Source organism: Lipophrys pholis (genome assembly GCF_963383615.2).
Source record: "Lipophrys pholis genome assembly, chromosome: 5".
NCBI classification, from domain to species: Eukaryota; Metazoa; Chordata; class Actinopteri; order Blenniiformes; family Blenniidae; genus Lipophrys; species Lipophrys pholis.
Window position 1 is genome coordinate 9,307,798 of NC_137628.1, and position 18,414 is coordinate 9,326,211.

Consider the following 18,414-nt stretch of genomic DNA (forward strand, 5'->3'; position numbering starts at 1 on the left):
GGGAGTGACGAGGAGGAGGAAGGTCCGTCGGTTCACAGTCACATATGCCGAGTGGCTGTTTGTTTAGGATGTAACTAATTATCAGATTGAAAGAGAAACTCTGCAGCAGTACTTTGGAGTTGATTTCAAAACAAGCGAACAACAGCGAGTCCTCAGCCCAAAGTAACACGAAGAACCAGCTCCTTTCATAAGTGAGATCGAGGGCCCCGATTTTAACTATCAGCAATTATCAGCTTCATTATCAAGTAAATGGAGTTTGGGAAAAGACCATCCAACGAAAGATTCGAAGCGAGATACAATTAAAGCCAGAGATACAGTTACGGATAATATGTTAGTATTAGTTATGATACTTTTATAAAGTTCTGTAAGATTAGAGCGCAAGAGATCACCTGTGATAACACTTTGTAAAATGCTTTTAACCTTCATTTTAATTCTACTTCGACTCAAATATCTAATAATTGAAAATCATAGTGGGAATGGAAACTCGAATGGAGCTTGTTATTAGTGCCGTTTGTCACAATATCACGACATTCTTAGTGGAGAAGAAGCCTCATTAGTCCAGAACAAAGGAAGTAGAATAATTACAATGGGCCATATTGAGGGAGACCATTAACAATGTAGGAGTTACTCTACATTGTAACTGTTTACTTTTGACTACAGTAACTAGTAAAGTGACTCCAACGGGACAATAGGGAAATAACTATGTTTATTAATGTCAAGTAACTGTACTAAACTTTCAAACAACTTTCTTCTTTCTGGCCAATATTCATTTTTTTAATGATTCTCGTGAAAGTCTGATTATTGTTCTTGCTTCAACGTGTTCATCGTGTCTCTAAAACTGAGGTGGACAGTGCAAACCCAGCCTCACCCACAGAGATACATTAAAAGTGCTGAATTAAACTCTGGTTATTATTTAAATTTAAATGGGTCTCATGCAGTGATGAAGCGAGATGAGCGTGAAGGTATGAAATTATTAAGTCGGTGGGACACCAGAGGAAGATCTTCACTGTCACTCAACTGTAGCCGTGGAAAACGACCCCAACAGGTTTAAAGTCAAAAAACTTTTTTATCGCCTCAATTTATTTTTAAGCTGCGTTAAATAGCTGCAGTGAGATGAAGGTTTCTGCCTCCAGTTCGGAGTCTTTGTTTCAGTCCGGCAGGGCGCCGACCTGCCGGACGTGCTCCTCACCTGTCTCCACGTGTTCCCCGCGTCCGAGGTGATGTACACGCTGACGTTGGTGGCGGTCAGCTCGGCGCCGATGGAGCCTGCAGGAGATTCGCAGGGCAGAAACAGGAAATAAAAAACAAATGAATAGAAAAATAGAAGGAGTGTGTGAGTGTTTGAGCTTGTGAGAATGGCATGAGGCAGAAAACAGGAAATGAATTTCCTTTCGGATCCAAACTTTGGACCGGCGGAGGTTCTGCAGCGGGAGGCTGCACCCTGCAGCTGCACGCTGGGACTGTAATTACACTTCTCTCAAAGATCCACTGTGGAAGTACGACATTTGCCCGAAATTACAAATTAACCAATAAATACCGATTACTGCATTCTTCCCTCAGTGGTTCTGACCATGTTTAGACAAGCCGTCCTAATGCCGCACAGACGGATGTAATTGCTTTAATTTGGCCCGTAAGTGGTGCCAGGTGGCAGCGTTTCCGAGGCGCGATCGGCCAATAATCCGAAACCCTCCTCAAGAACTGGGAGCTTCACACCCACAACGGCTTCTAGAGCAACCAGCTGGTGATCTACATTAGTGGAGACGTCCTGTGGTTAATGTTCCCACCTTGCTGGGTGAGATGTAGACATGTGGTAAACATGTAAGTGTCTCTAATAGCGCGGCAGCGATAACCTGCTTTCATGTTGGTGCAAAGCCACTCGATTACACTTGGTTGTATACGTTGGGACGACGTCTCGCTCTTAACCCAAGTGGCGTCATTTTCATGAACTGATGAAGCCACTTTGACAACGACTGAACCGTCTTCCAACTCATGTGACCAAAGTCAACTAATCTGATTCAACTGCTTTAAGATCTGATGCTGGCCGATGCAAATTTACACCTTCTCCAGTAGGTTTCATGCTGGGTTTTGCCAAGTTTTGCTGCTTTGTGCTCATTAATACTTGTCTAGTGGTGATTTAAGCAGTTTGATTGTGGATCAATAAACTTCAAGGTATAATTACTTTGTACTTGGCTAAAATGTCATGTTTAGTAGATTGTCTTGTTTTCAACCATTCTTGGAGAGGATAATTATTTTGATGAAAATGAACCCTAAAACAACTAATTACGTGATCCAGTATTTTGAAGAAGTTTTAGGCATTTTCATTTTCAAGTGAAAACAATTAAAAAAATGTTTTCTTTCTTTTAACATGACAACAGTCCTGAAAGTCACATAAAACGGAGCTTTATGAAAGCGGCTGACAAGGTGGAACCCTCCAAAGAGCCTCCGACTCTGTATCCGTTCGAACAGCAGAAAACACAACTTGTCAAAAACGCTTTGACTCCATCTCCATGGAAACGGGGAACGACGCAACTTGGCTGAAACGCTGCTACAGCACATATGTGTTAAATTGTTATTCTGCGCGTGCACAAGTAATTGGACAATAACAACAATGTTTGCCTCTAGAATGTCACGACTCCCAGCCCATGTTCTCCTGGGACTTGGTAGTGACCTGGAATAGAAATCCAAATGGTCTGCCCATAGATATGTCTGTATACTCCCATTGATAATGTTTATAGCGTATTGTTCTATGTGCATGTGTGTGTGTGATTTCATTACAAAAACAAGCAACAGTGCCAACAAGTGGCCTGGCATGCCAACAACCTCGCTTTCAGCATTTATGTCGTTTACGTGTAATTGGGCTTCATTTTAAAAACGTTGCTGTGTAAACCTATAACTTTTCTGAAACGAAAATGAAAAAATTACGTTTTAAATTGAAAGGCCTTAATCCCGACAATAAGTATCACAATGGATTGTTGTACAGGTTGTGGCTGGATCCGTGCCAGTCAGTAATGTAAGATGTTGAGCATCAGGAGCTCATAATTCACCCAGAAGCAGCTGACCGGGAACTTATCCCAATCTCAATACCCTCTGAGTTAACTCTTAATCCATGTAGATCTTCCTGAGGAGACTGTGACTTTGAAGCAGTAAACACGTCATATGACTTAATCTGCAGGAGCCGCTAGTGTTCGGCTAACTGGGACCAAAATCACCAACTCTGTGAGACGCTCAGAGATCAGTTAACATTGTTGAGAGCAGACCCAGGCTCCAAACTTTACAAAAGAGGTGATTTGCTGGATTAAGGATTAAACATGTGAATTTGTTGTCTAGATAGTTTTCCGCCCTGGTCTACAAACAAGAAGACAAAACTGTTGTAATAATCATAATAGCTTTGACCATTATAAAGTAAGATGCCATTGAATTGAACCCCCTGCCACCCCTTCTAATACCCCCTGACCCCATTCTGTGTAGCTCTGCTGTAGACTGGAACTGTCATTTACAATCAGTCACTGCAGAGAAAAGCTGTACGTACGTTATCATGTTAGGACCAGGGCATAATGTATGAGAGCTGCCACTCAAAGAACCCATTAACACTCCGAGTCACACATTCTGACAGTCCCGAGACAAACGCTCATCAAATATTCATATCTTTAGAGATCGGAAGGAAAGTGGCATTTAATGCCCAGGATTAAATAAAAGGGGGGAAAAGACAAAAACAACTTAAAAGTTGAAATGTGCAAAAACTTCTTTTCTATTAAAAAAAAAAAAAAAAAAAAGGTAAAGTGGGTAAGTGCAGGTTCGGTCAGTGATTTCACGGGATAACTGAGGCCTCATTTACACGACAAGGAAAACTCCATCTTTTTTTGCGTTTTTCTTACAGAAAAGTTGCACATTCACACAGCAGCATTTTGAAAATGATGTCAATTTACATGGGAACGACACAAATTCTGAAAACAATGTAGTCACCATGTCAGGCCATTCCACTCTTCCTCACTACTCCATGTCTGCCAGTGAGATATCTTCAAACTTTCTCTGCGTCTGCTTCCCCGGATTCGCGCCGTTAGCTTTTGTTTGCTTCCTACCCAAAATGCACTGCGGCCTACGTCACGTCCTCTTGCTCCAGCCGCTGGAAAGTTTGCCGAGAGTCCCTGACGCGCTCGGTCCCTGGAACCCACCGCGGAACAGAGATGAATGCTCCCTGAAGGCAGGATATTCACTGGCAGGTGGGAGGTCGGTCTGCAGTCGTGGCTCAAGCAGCGACGGAGATGAAAGAAAATCAGTCGATGTCTCCTGTCTCACGTCGCTGGAACCTGTTTAATTCACAGTGCCTCGCAGAGGTCCGTCGCTCCCGCTGCTAGCGTTAGCTTGGCCTTCTGCAGACACCCGAAGCGCGCGCCGATGCGTTATTGACAGTGCGGCTCCGCGTGGGAGTAAATATCACCGAGGTGTGAATCCACCTGGGGGGCTTCTGAGCTCATATTCTTCCATTTCTTTGTTTTCTTCACACCATCTCGGCGTTAGATTTCTTTCATCTGTACAATGTGACTCGGAGGGATAAAGAGTGAGCACTATGTGTTTTTTGTTTTTTTTGGTGCTGTGGTTTTTTTGCCCTGGTGTCATTTGCCCCCGTTCAAAGGTGAGGGGAAGCATGCGTGTTGTTTGATGTGCATGAGGACTGAACTACGGAACCGCCGCTAACGAAACGAGCGAGAAAGAAGCGTAAACGGCTAAATGCTGTGAGAGCTGCAACTGAAACGGTGTCAGGATTATTCAACAAACCCAAACAGACAGATTTCTTTTGGTTTTCACGCTGTAACTGATTTGTATGGTCTTTGTCTCTTTCAATTAGCATAAACTCTTCCAATCCAGAGCTGCACAAGCTTTTCCCCCCTGAAAACCTCTGATTGTGTCTGAAAGGCTGTGGATGCCCAGTGCGACCTCTGATTCACCAACACAAACTCTGGTGGATACACCCACTCCCACCAGCATACTAGATTTCTTTTACAAAGTCTTTTGTTTTGACTTCTTTGAAATGTGCAAACCTTGTTTGATAACCTTGTCGAAGGAAAAGCTTTGGGACCTCCTGGGATCTCTAAATACCTCTCCAAATGTTGCCTGAAGCCCAGGTTGAGAAGTCATTTTGTATAACATTGGTTCTCATGCACTTCTTGAACCTTTTTTTTTTAAGGATAAAATTCTTAAAGGCATTTCAATTGGACTCCCAATAATCTTTTGTTGTGGATGCATTTCAGGCTAAATCTTGACGAAAATTTTAATGCCCACAACATTTCAAGTGAAAATGCATCGCTTTGGCCTTTTTGTTTCAGAAACGTTTCATGTCTACATGGCAACGTAAAACTACCAAGTCCCAGGAGAATATCGACCGGGAGTCATGACACTATGAAGGCTATTGTTATTCGGGCAGATTAACTATTTACTACGGCCCTGGTCAGCATGCGCAGTGGCAGCATTTCAAAAAAATGACATTACCCCCTGTTCCCATGGAGACAGAGTCAGAGCATTTTCTAAAAGTTCCACCTTGGAAGCTGTTTCCAAAAAGTTGTCTGATCTCCCTCGACAAACGGTGCCTATTTTATTGCTGGCTATAAACTGGTTTGAAATAATTTTCAATCTGATTTAAGTTAGATTACAAGTAGCTTTTTAGTTACTTTCAGCAGCTGCCGACAACACCCCCGGAACTCAACGTAAAAATAACAACTGGTTTTACCAAAAACTCCTCTGATCACTGCCTCCTGCGCCATGTTTATACATATTTTAATCTTTGACCTACATTCTTTGTTGTATTTATATCTGACTCACGGTTTTATCATCAGACTTTTACTATTACTGGTATTTATTTACCCGGTGATGTAGTTGTACTCTGTTGTTGCATTATTTATGCATCGGTTCAAGGTTACTTTATTAGTACCCGTCGGTCGACTTGTTTCACAGGTTTTGTGATCATTTGGAAGGTCATAACAAACAAAGACACACGGTGGACCAGACAAGCAGATAATTGGCCGAGTGAAAACAAGACCGACAAGACAAGCGCTCAATGTTCCACTATTCGCGATTCTATGTATTTATTTGCACTACCTGTTCTATGCAGCCTTTTAACTGCCCCGCAGGGGACACATAAAGTCTTTCATTGATTGATTGACTGAAAAAAGGGGGTCTTTCTGCCAATATATATTTTTACTCAGGAAAATTACAAAAATAGTGTAACTTATCGTCAGTTGTGTTTTTGATGCAATGTTAAGGTCTAGTGACGATAGTCTTTTGTGCTGCTTGAACGCGCTGTTAGAGCGTGTTGGCCTGTGATTGGCTGAGAGTGGGGGGGGGTCAGGTGACCGGAGAATGCGTGCACTGTGTGAGAAGTAGCGGCCCGGTTCTGTTTAATAATAAAGCGGCTTTGCAGGCAAGAAACTCGTCCTGCTGGACGCTACAACAGTAACGCACAGTGACTTGGAGAAGAAACTTTAATTTGATTACAGGTTTGGAAATAGTAACGCGTTAGATCACTCGTTACTGAAAAAAGTGGTCATATGAGAGTAACACGTTACTAATTAAGGCGTTTCTGGCATCACTGCATTTTACACGAGTTCACTGTTATCTTTGGACTTTTTTCTTTTTTTTTTTTACTTTAGTTTAAAGTTTCCGTTTAGTTATTGGCTTAATTTTTAGACTAGTTTGATAATGTTCTTGAGCTGATTTTAGAAATGTTTTAAAATGGAGCTAGACTAATTTTAGGCTAAATAGCGCCACATTATAATGCACCACTATCAGTACAGGCTAGTTTCGGCTTGACAGTGTAATTTAATCGAGATTTAAACAGGTTTAATGTAACTTGTGGGCTTGATTTCAAAATTCTTATTACATTATCGAGATTAGACTAGATTGAGTCTTTGTACAAGCGTAGTTTAAATTCGATTTGGACACAATTTAAGGTTAAATTTAAGCCTGGCTTCAGACTGGTTTTAATCTAGAGTATCAGCTATTACACAATAAAAAGATGTAGTAAAAAATTAAGCAAAACTTTAATGTGTTTCGTTATCTCAAGGGTCTGTAAATATTCTTCTCCAGCAAAAGGATGACTGGTGGTTCTAAAGAGTTCAAGCACATTTTAGGAAAACAAACGTCTGATCTATAAATCATCATGAAAAAGATCAAACTGACAGTAAAAAAGAAAAAAGAAAGCAGCCCGGCTCAGATCCGCCCACCTGATGCGACGATGATGCCCGGCGCCGAGTCCCGGCTGGCGATGTTTCCGGATGTGTAGGGGTTGGCCGACACGTGCAGGTGGAGATGTAACGAGCAGTACGGCTGCAGAGGAGCGACAACAAAACCACAATTATCAGAACGAATGAGAAAGCGGAGTCAAGAAAAAAGAAAACCCTCCGGAGTCTGAAGTTTTATCACAAACCGCGTTTTCCCCCCGTCGGCCGGCCTCACCATTAATTTTGATTGGGTTAACCTTTACCGACACAATTCTCATTACGACCCAGCAAAATGCCAGCGGTGCCGGCCATGTTGTGACGGCCTGTTTGGAGGTTTATTAAAACTCTGACATTTCCTGACAAATGACTGTATAATATGAGTGGAAGGCGAGGCGTGACACGGAATCACTAATTGTTCCATCAGGGGGGGGGGGGGGGAAAAGAAGCAATTACTTCTGTACATAAACTGGTGTTAAGTGGATGTGTGCTAATGCAGCCGGCACGCCACGTTTCAAACTACCTGTTCTTAAATATGTTTGCGTAATGTAACGACTGTCGAAAGTTTGTTCAGTGAAAACACTGGCGCAGAAAAAGACACAACATGGCTAAAAGTGGAACGGAGAAACATTTTTTGGATTAATACCGGAGGGCCATTTTGAAGTCCAGAAATGTGAAGTTGGTTGAAGTGCAATTGGGAGAATAAATTCCAAACGTAACGTACAAAGTCAAAGACTTATTGCCCCAGTTAAACAATGTTTTCAAGTGAAAAGTGAAAACTTTTGTTGTATTTCAAGTGTCTGGTCAAATGGTTGAAGACACTGAAAACACTCCAGCTCCCTGTAAACAAGAGAAAACGGAATTTTTCTGAAACGCTGCTACTGAGCATGTTCTTCTGCACATGCTCAGTCGATGGACAATAACAACAATGGCGGCCTCCAAAGGGTTTTGGTTCCCAGGTTTGGACTTGCTTCATGTTAGTTTGGGAAATTGTTTCAGGCTTTTCAGCTTTTTCTTTCATCTGATTTGAATAAGTTTGGACCTGTTTCAGGTTTTTCTATGGTTTTTATTATTTCTACCAATTTTCTGTCTAGTTTTAAATCTGCTCTTGGTTCAATGTAAAGGTAGTTTTCGTCCTAATTTAGATTAATTTCAAGGTTTAGCTTTCAACTGCTGTAAGCTAGTTTTGTTGTTTTTTCTCACTTTTTTTAAAGTGTGTAGAAAAACAATTTAATAACAAATTTGATTGACTCATACCAGTGAGCTAGAACAGAAAAAGTACAACTACTGATTAAATCATTATTTCATGTGTTTTGTTGAATTAGGTTGAACTGAATGTTGCTTGGTTCTGCTTGTGTTTACTATGTCGCTGACTTCTCTGGCTCTTTTTTTCTGCTCCTCAGGCTTTAATTCAGCTCTTTCAAGCAGAAAATGTTTAAAAAAGAAAGAAAAAAGTCGCAACTTTCATTCACAAACCTCACCTCACTCTTAGATGCTTGACTTAAAATGTTGAACTTTCCTTCGGAGTGAAAGCTCAACTCGACGAGACAAAGGAGCGATGCCGGCCCAAAACTTTGAGAGGCTTTCAGGAGGAGAGGCAGATGAGACCGAGCGTCTGCCGCTCAGCCCGACGCCTCTTTCCCCGCGTGTTTCGTAAATGGGAGGTCAGCTTATTGGACTGAATCAAAACGGCTGACCTTTCAGCTCGGCAGCCTCAGAGCACTCAGCTCTGACGGCCGCTGCTCTTTCCACGCTCGGCCTTCTCGATGCTGCTGGGATCAGTCAGCTCCTGTCAAGGCCTGCCTTTGATGGAGACACACACACAAACACACACACACACACACACACACACAGATGCATGGTGGATGCAGACTCACCAGCACACAGTGGATGCTGCTGCCCTTCAGGTCCTTGCTGGGCGCCTGCAGTAACCTCCAGTCTCGGCCTCGGTTGTAGGTGATGTGTGTCTTCACTTGGTTATCCGTCTTTTTGTTGGCCAGGAACATTCCTTTTATTCCTGCCACCTGGGAAAATGCAAAGAAGACAGTTCACAGACCGGAGAAGTCACAAAAACACGCCGAAGGTGCGGTTTTATGGGGAACTTGTTACTGTAACTACACTACTTTATGATAGTAATATTCTCGTGAGTGAGTCCTGCCTCCCACTAACTCATATAATATTAACTGACATCCAGATTATAGAGCATCTTCCTCCGACTAACTGATGCAACTTCAGCTATACTTAATGAGCGACAACGAAAACGATATTTCGTCGCGGTTTGGGGATCCATTTACACGACACCATCGAGCTGTGAGCCAACGCAACCATCAACTTTTCTGGGACACTCCTGATTCCCTCTACCAGAGACAGCCGGAGGCTACAGAGCGCTGCTACCTCACATGCCCACCACCGCCGTAGTAAATTAATCTTCTGCTCATGCGTCGGTAAGAAACACGACGGCCTCCGTAGTGGCGTGACTCCCGCTCCGTATTCTACTTTTATAGTTGAGATTCACCCCTAATAGCATCCAATTCCTCATCTGTCCATATGCATGTTGGGAACATGTATAGCGTGTTAAACAAAACAAACAACAGCGCCGTCTCGTGGCCTGGCATGGTAACTACATGCGGTGTAAACGGAGATCGTTTTCAGAACGTTGCCGCGTTGACGCGAAACCTTTCTGAAATGAACAAGGCGTCGTCGCCTGGAACGCTCTGGTGTAAACGGATCCTCAGTCAAGAGACTGACTCACACATTGCTGACGGCTGCGGTAATGCTAATGCTAATGCTACAATAATACAACTAAAAGAAGTAACTAGTAAACATGATCTATTGCTGCTTCTCAGTAAGTTATAATGCAGCCACACACTACATCTGCTGTATTCCTAACAAAAGGCAAACAGCCACAAACTTTGAGAGGAATAAAGATCCGCGGTGTGAGACTCGGGAGTAATCAGTGCACTCCTTAAATGAATCGGACTCCTCGTTGGAGACTCCTCCAACGGCTCAGAGATGCTGGATTGAGTCGACGACAGTCGGCGTCATGGCAATGAACCTCCACTTCAGTAATTGGCAGATACTTCAGTCTCGCTTGGAGGAGAGATTTAGCATATCCTGCGTTTCGGGTGGCGACCCCAATCAAGACGGTGGATCGGTTTGTCCCGCCGAGGCCGCACAGACACGAGCGGCACCATCAATGGCTGGATTATTGGACTATTTGGTCCAGAGATAAACTTCCATCCTGCATTTAGTTTTTAAATCTTTTGGAGGGATTTATTTAAATAATTTGGAATTGAAGATTTAAATTGTTGAAACTTTGTAAAACTGACCAGAATGAGGCAGACTTCCTAAGAAGTTAAAAAAAAGGTATGATACAGGTTCAAATAACAGGTTCCACTATCTTAATGTCACATCATTACACCAGATTAATGAACAGCTTTCAAATTAGAAAGTAGGATCAGCTCGCGATACTCAAGTAATTTGGGTTTCTTTGACATGATGCGACCTCTGGCGCCCCCTACTGATTGGGAGTACCGGTTTACAGGTTGTGATCTTCTCTACCATATGAAGACACTGGTGGAATAAAGAATTCAATAAATCCAACCTATAACCTGAGAGTTTCCCATAGTTGAAGTGTAACACACTAGTGTCGTGTATTTGAATCTTTTATTTTTTACTTATACTACAAATACTAACAAACACAAAGCAGAAAAATTTAAAAAGAGGAACACGAAGGAAATGTTTTCCATTGATTTCTAAAATAATTTCATGACAACAGCGAAGCTTACATATATTTTAGATTTAATACAAAAAAGCGAAATATCTCGAGGATGTTTTCAATTTGTTTTTTCTACACTGTTTAGCTTGTAAGTCAAAAGATTTGAGAAACAAGTATTGAAAGCTTTGTATTATTCAATTAGGGGCCTCAATTACAATTAAAACAAAAGTAATTCCTCCTATTTTTTTCCCCCCATTTTATTACCTAAATTTATATAAATCTTAGATCTAATAATATTCAATGTGTATGAGATGCGCCTGAATGTCAGTGATAAACTAAATCTCCAGGCGTTCTTTTGTCGTTTGGAAGAAACAGGAAGTCACCAAAAACGGTTATCAATCCTATAAAAGTCACATCGGCAGCTAAACTTCAACATTTTAGTTCCTGCTCAGCTTCTTTTTTTTTTGTGGAATGCGTGTGTTTTGTGAAGTAATAGCTGCAGTTATTAATCAAAGAAAGAAATAATCTCGGCCTCCTGAAAAAAAAATCCATATCCCTGGCACTGGGCTGTTCTGCCTTTGTTGATGTCAGCAGTCGGAGCTGCTTCGTATGCAGCCGCCGTGTGAAGTCTGCGGGCCTGCAGCAGTGGCACGGTTCCCGTCCAAAATGACAAAACAAGCGCTTTTCATCATCTCTGCCTCCCAGCTCTGAAATATTGATCAGTGCTCATAATAAACTTGCAGTCCGGCCACTCATCAAGGCCTCTTATTTAAAGAGGGAGGGACAATGAAAACTCCAGTCTAAAGAGTGAAGCCGAGTCACTTTGTGTTCTGAACTTCTGCTTTGGTTTCAGGCTATAATAACAGCATAATGATATGTGGAGAATTGTGCACAAAATCAATGCATGGTTATAAGTGCCTGTTAATGTGTCTGTCCTCACCTTGCAGTAATTGTTTGTAGCTTTGCCCTCAATGTAAACTGGAAGGCTAACGCTATTCTTCTATATTTCCTCAGCTGTTCCCTCTTCACTGAGGGATTCTGTTGTACTGTTTAGTGACTACACACGTTACATTAGAGGACCTGTAAAAGACCGAGCTCAACTAAAGCCCCATTTACACAACACTGTTTAAAAGTGATAATGGAAATGGTGCTCATAGCCACCGAAAACACAACTTTTTCAAATCGGTGATGTGTAAACGCAAACGTTTTTCGGAAAAACCAAAATGCAGAACGTTTTCACTTGAAACGTTTTCATGTGGATGGAGCCTGAAGTCACATCCTGCAAGTTTAAACTGAGGGCAATGAAACCCGAGATTAGATTACAAAGGATGAGATGCATTCTTTCATCCTTGAAGGAAATTAACAGTTTCCAGCAATATCCAAGGATGTAAGGTGAAAGAAAAATTTTACACTTGTAAAAATGTGTGTACACACACACACACACACACACACACACACACACACACACACACACACACACACACACACACACACACACACACACACACACACACACACACACACCTCGTAGAGGTCGACCATGACGTTTCCCTCCAGGCCCATGCTGCTGACCACATTCTCCAGGGCCAGTGTGTAGAAGACCCCCGACGTGTCCGACACGTACAGGTTGTAGGTTTCGTTCTGGTTCCACTCCTGGACCGCCGCCACCACGCGGTTTTCGTCCGTACTGATCACGTGGAGGTCCTGGAAGGAAATAGTCCCACTGACATCAGTTCATTCAGTTAACACAAAGTTTCAGTTCAGCTGCTCACTTGGTTTTCTGGGAGCACTTGTTGCTCTACTGTGACGAGTATTAACCAGAAAAATAAGGCAAACAATTGTTTGTGAGTCACGTTGCTGTGAGGAATGAGGAATATACCTTGTTTTGATCCATATACAGTAAGAAATCATCTGCTTTACTATTTTCACTGTCGCTGCGAAAGAAACAATGTTCCTCCTTGAAGTCATTTCACCAGCAAAAATACCGGGCCACAATGAGAGAATTAAAAACTTTTATTTTGAAAATGTACATTCAAAGTTTCATGAGTCTTTATTGAGTTTTGTTTTGAAAAATGCTTCATTTCCATCAGTGCTTCTCTGGATAAGGTCTTTTCACACACTGTCCTGCCGCTTTGCAGGAGAAGTATGTTGCTTTAAACCGGTCCACTGGGGACCACCAGTCTAAAGCGCACAAAACCCTCGCCAATAATGCAATAACTTGACAATAATGTAAAAACTTATAAATAACACAATTTGTCAATAATTTTCCAAAAATATAACAACTTCCCAATAACATAATGACTTGCTTATAAGGTAATAATTTGCCAATAACACAATAGTGTGCCATTAACTGAACAACTTGCCAATTATTCAATAACTTACACATTGCATAATAACTTCTAAATCACGTATAAACATGCCAAAAATGATAAAACATCACAACTTGCCAATAACGTAATAACTTGTTATTAACATAATAGCTTGCCAATAACACAATTTTTGGCATTATTATATTCAAAATGGATAAAAGTTCATCATCCACCAAACACAGGCAAACCAAGAGCAAACAAAGAAAAGATATTTGGCTACTATCTACATTTCAGAGCATCTTCCTCCGACAAACTAAACGCAATCTGACCAAAGTGGAAAACCAAGTCGAAATGCTAGTGGCTTTTATTTTTAAATATGGTATACAACCAACTGTAAAACCGATGTAATCAAACTACATTTACTTATCCAATACCTCATAAAGTTGTCATCCTTATAGTTGTAATCAATTGTTGTTGTTGTTGTTTCAGTGACATTCACATCATTGACATTTGTGAAAACTTCAATTTTCCATTTCAGTGAATCAGATTATGGCTAATGTCTCAATAAGTACAGTAAAGTGCTTCGTCGTACACATGCTCTTACACTCCTGCTGTGTTTAATCATGTTCAATATTCAGGATGGTTACGCCGTCTGCGTTCATGTATTTTAACTAAGAGGTTGCAACAATCATCAGCGGCACGTCGGGCTTATTGGGCAGAGATTACACAGCTCAGACGGTGCGTGTGCGGCGGCCTGCTTCATCCACCTCCGACTGTGCCTGTACCTCCTCACAGCGAGCCCACCGCCGCCCGGAGCCCCCGAGCCTGATTGAGTAAAATGTATTTAATTGTGAAGGGCGACGTGAGGAGCGAGGCTGTGCACACACAGAGCTGAATTGAACAACAGAGCGGGAAAAGATGGCTGAGTGACTCCTGATTTGTCCGTAAATGACAAAGAGGGCGTCATGCAGAGCAGCGAGGAGCCGGCGACTTCAGCTCCTAACAGCAATCAGTGCGTCAAACACATCATTAGGAGGGTTTCAAAGGCGTAAAGTTCAGGCCAATCAAACTACAAAACACACGGCAAGCGAGTCTGCGGCAGGTCAACGCCTTAAACAGTTGTAATCGTTCTCTTTGTTTCTTCCAGTAACGTCTCCTAACTCTTCTTCTATATCGAGCTTTTCCACTTTTACAGACCACGTTGATTTATATTGTTGTTAATTCACTCATTCACACACCCTGTACGTCGGTGATGATGGCATGAAGAATAGGGAGCTCATTGCTAGCAAACTAGCATTAGCTTCAAAGTCAGAGCAGGTTTGTGAAAACATTCATAATGCAACAGCTTTAGGAGCAGTTTTTTTTGGATATTTCAATGTATTTTCCTCCAGAATGTCTCAATAAAATTGCCTTACTGTTGAGATTGTCATCATTTCCAGGAGTAATTGTTTATTTTTTTTGCAAAAATCTAGAATTTTTCCCATCATGTATGCTCTGCACCACAGCGTAGAAAACTTTTAAATCCAGATTATGGCACAATTTTACCGGTCCGACTCACTCAAGGGGAAATCGGGGGAGGAAAAATGTGTTTGACACCCCTGATCAAAGTCCTTCACCTCTCCTTCATCCATTCCTCAATTTATTAATCCATCCCCTCCCACCACAACTCATTCATCCATCCCACATCCATTGTCTCTCACTCATTTCATCCACATATCTTCAGTCTGCTCATTGTCACACTTCCTCACTCACTCAGCCTTCGTTTCCTTCATTCGTTTCCAGTTCATTCATCCAATTAACTCTGCCGCCACATCCCCCATGTCACCGATCCATCCTCGCCACACATTTTACCAAAGCATCACTCAATTCATTCATTCACAATAAACCTGCCTCATTTTCTCATCTTTCCATCTCTATCCTTCCTCTACTATCCCAATTTTCATTCATCCATCCTCACATTGTGTCCTTCTCTCATCTGTCTGGATTATGTTTCACTCATAACTCTTTTTACTTACTCACCCTCATCCTAAATCGCTCATCAATCATCCCTTATCTCACCCATTCATAAAAATCATCCATTCAGCATCATCCCTCATCACATCCTTTAATTCAACCATTTTCCATCACCCAACTTTTGTTTTATTCATTCTGTCCCTCCTGCACCAATTCCTTGTTTCATCTATACATCTTCACCCACATCCCTCCCTCTGGTAACCCCCCCCCCGGATTTTTCACCCAGTCATCCTCCGCCAACATCCCTTCCTGGACAATCATCCATCCACTGTTCTCCTCTCCATTATCATCCCTCATGTCATGCGTCCATCACTATCCCGCATCCCTCTCAACTCTAATCCCACCCCAAACCCCTTGATGGATTTATCCACTCAATCTTTCCCCTTCCTTTCCATTCCACTCATCACTCTCACTAATTGTTCCTCATCAATTCCCTCGTATCGATACATTTTTATTCCCTCTTTTCTTTCAGCCACGATCATTGGCTTGTTGAATGACCCACTGTGATGGACCCCCACCTCCACCCCAACCCCCACCACGAATCGAGTCTCCTCCTGCCGAGCCAGTAAACCTCAGTCACTCTCGACCAGCCTCATCGGACACATCTTCAATCTCCTTCATTCAATAATCTCCTCATTGAACTCATAAGCTCACTTTGCAGTGGTGTGATCTTCACCACCTATCTAGCCATTCTCATTGCTAACTTTATTTGCCCCCAGGCGGTGGATGTGTTACCTTGGGGAGGGTGTACTTTGGCAGTTTCATTGGGGTGAAGATGTCTCTTTTAGCCGACACGTAGTAGATCGGCCTGCCCGCAGTCGACACCTTTGGGAGAGATGGAGAAGGAACAACATTTGAGAAAACGGATGAAGACTTTTTCCACCGTCCAGCTCCACATAATGTTCCACTAATAACAGCACGGCTGTGAAGAGTGACCCCACACCGCCTTTCGCACCGCACACTCCTCTAATGTGTTTCACTGAGAAAACTGAACAATTACCCACCTGGACAAACACATACTCATCTTGCACCACCAGAGAATTGGGGTCAATGTAGCCGGGGAATGGTTTGCCCTTGTTGGCATCTGTGCAGTTCTGCAGCTTGCAGGTGACGTAGAGTGCCTCTGCTCCAACACACACACACACACACACACACACACACACACACACACACACACACACACACACACACACACACACACACACACACACACACACACACACACACACACACACACACACACACACACACACACACACACAGAAAGCGACACGTCAAGCCACGGCATCAGCAGCTGTATTAGCCAATGAAGAAAGGCAGCCTTCACCCGGAGCCAGGCTGCCTCTTTTGGCCTCCTGCATTACTCCCGCCAATAAAGTGGTCCCAGTGAGGGAGGAGCCAGGCGGAGGGGAAGACGGATGACCGGAGGGGCCAATTGCTTTCTTTGCCTTCAATCGCAGCTCGGGGAGAGAGCCTGTCCCCACATGTTAGCCTCTGCCAAATATGTGTTGGCTCCCGCCAAGCGCTCATGATCAATAGTGATGGTCTCTGGCTGAGTGAGCGTAACATCTGACACGGCCGATATGTGTTTGTATGATTGGCTTTTCTCTAATGTGTTGGCTTCAAAGAGCAGCGCTGTGGCAGAAAGGTGGCACCGATACTTACAAAACTACATGAGAGGGGAAAAACACCAACAAGTCCTCCCAGTATGTTCTTACTCGCCAAATGCGAGGGTAACATTTCGCGTCCAGCCATAAAACGTACCAGATCAGCGTCATTATCGAGGTAAAAGCTTCACCGCAGACGGGAAGAACGCTCAATAGGTCCACGAGAATGTTCTGCATTAAAACTATTCAAACTGTCAGAAATAAGAAAATGTCCCACATTTTATTTAACAGGTTTTCCTTATTTGCATCAAATCGTTTTTCAAGAATCAATGAAAAGGATGTATTAACCTTCACATAATGTTCAGGTCAACAGCAGAATAAACCCACAAAATATCATCCTTTTACCCTGAGATTGCCTCCAATCATATTTCCTCATGTGAACTTAATATTTGTACGTTTGTCCTAGTTCACTAAGGATATCAATACTGAGGATGTTTTCTGCAGAATTGGACCCGCACCTGTTAAGATGGATTTTGGAATCTCTAGTGTTGGTCAAATCAAGAAAGACAGGAGTTCAGTAGTGCCTAAAATGCAGTGCAGATCAATTTCATCTTGAGTGGCCTGTGCTGGTAAAATAATACCATAATAACTGTTAAATAAATTTAAACTGTAAGTTTTTGTTGTGCTGTGTATACTTAATGAAAATATATATAGATTAAAAAAAAAATCTACAAAAATGACTGCAATCTCAACATAAAATCAATTTTAATGAAACCTTCTGTTCCAAAATACATTAAAATGTCCCCCAAAAAAATTCTATAGCTGTTTCATTAGGCACAATATCTCAGCTTAGGTCTGGGTGTTGTGTTGCATTCGCTAATATTAAGTTATTTTTAAAAAAAAATTTTCAATGTGTTGGTTTGGATTGGAGCCTCTTGCGGGCCGGTTTTTCCCCACCGACATCTGAGGTCTGCCACCATTGTCACAAGGGGATTGGTTCATACAGGGAATCGAACTTGTAATTTTGGCATCGCTTGTACCATCCCCTAGCAAGCTGAGCCAACCAGCCATGCTACTCTAAAACAAGTCAAAGGAAAGAGTCTAAAACTTAATCAGCTAAAACAACAACAAAACCAAATCATTTTTGATTTAATTGGTTTCTGCTTATTTGTCACAGCATTATATCAAAATCATCCGACAGTAATATCCTGTTGCTGGTGATTGTAGCGGAGGTGTGATGCTCCTCTATAAGCTGCCGCCACAGCTCCACGGTGGAATCAGGGGGCTTTTAAAAGCGTTGTAATATATTCATTACTTTCCCCTCCGTTGTCACCGCGTGTCCCCGGACAGTTTTCACGTTACCCTTCAGCTCGACCGTCCACCACCTTCTTGGCTCCTCTCGGCTGCAGCACAATGCTCTCCGTACAGTACAAAGACTCAGAATTCAATTACTCACGTCCTTCAGAGATGCTGGTTTCCAGGTGAATTAGGCCTGGCTCTTTGTCCAAACCCATTTTCGACCTGAAAGGGAGACAAATGTGTTTCAGGAACATCAC

General features: G+C 42.4%; 1 protein-coding gene across 1 annotated transcript in view; it reads right to left on the minus strand.

The window, feature by feature from the left end:
* Window positions 1–18,414, minus strand: part of sorcs1 (sortilin-related VPS10 domain containing receptor 1) — a gene marked incomplete at its 5' end in the record, with an annotated part of 201,124 nt that overhangs the window by 34,387 nt on the left and 148,323 nt on the right. Inside the window, 7 exons of the mRNA XM_080463597.1 lie at window positions 1,190–1,266; window positions 7,218–7,320; window positions 9,089–9,235; window positions 12,454–12,633; window positions 15,987–16,076; window positions 16,256–16,374; window positions 18,315–18,379. Of these exons, the coding sequence (XP_080319723.1) occupies window positions 1,190–1,266; window positions 7,218–7,320; window positions 9,089–9,235; window positions 12,454–12,633; window positions 15,987–16,076; window positions 16,256–16,374; window positions 18,315–18,379 (781 nt within the window). The remainder of the gene's footprint in view (window positions 1–1,189; window positions 1,267–7,217; window positions 7,321–9,088; window positions 9,236–12,453; window positions 12,634–15,986; window positions 16,077–16,255; window positions 16,375–18,314; window positions 18,380–18,414) is intronic.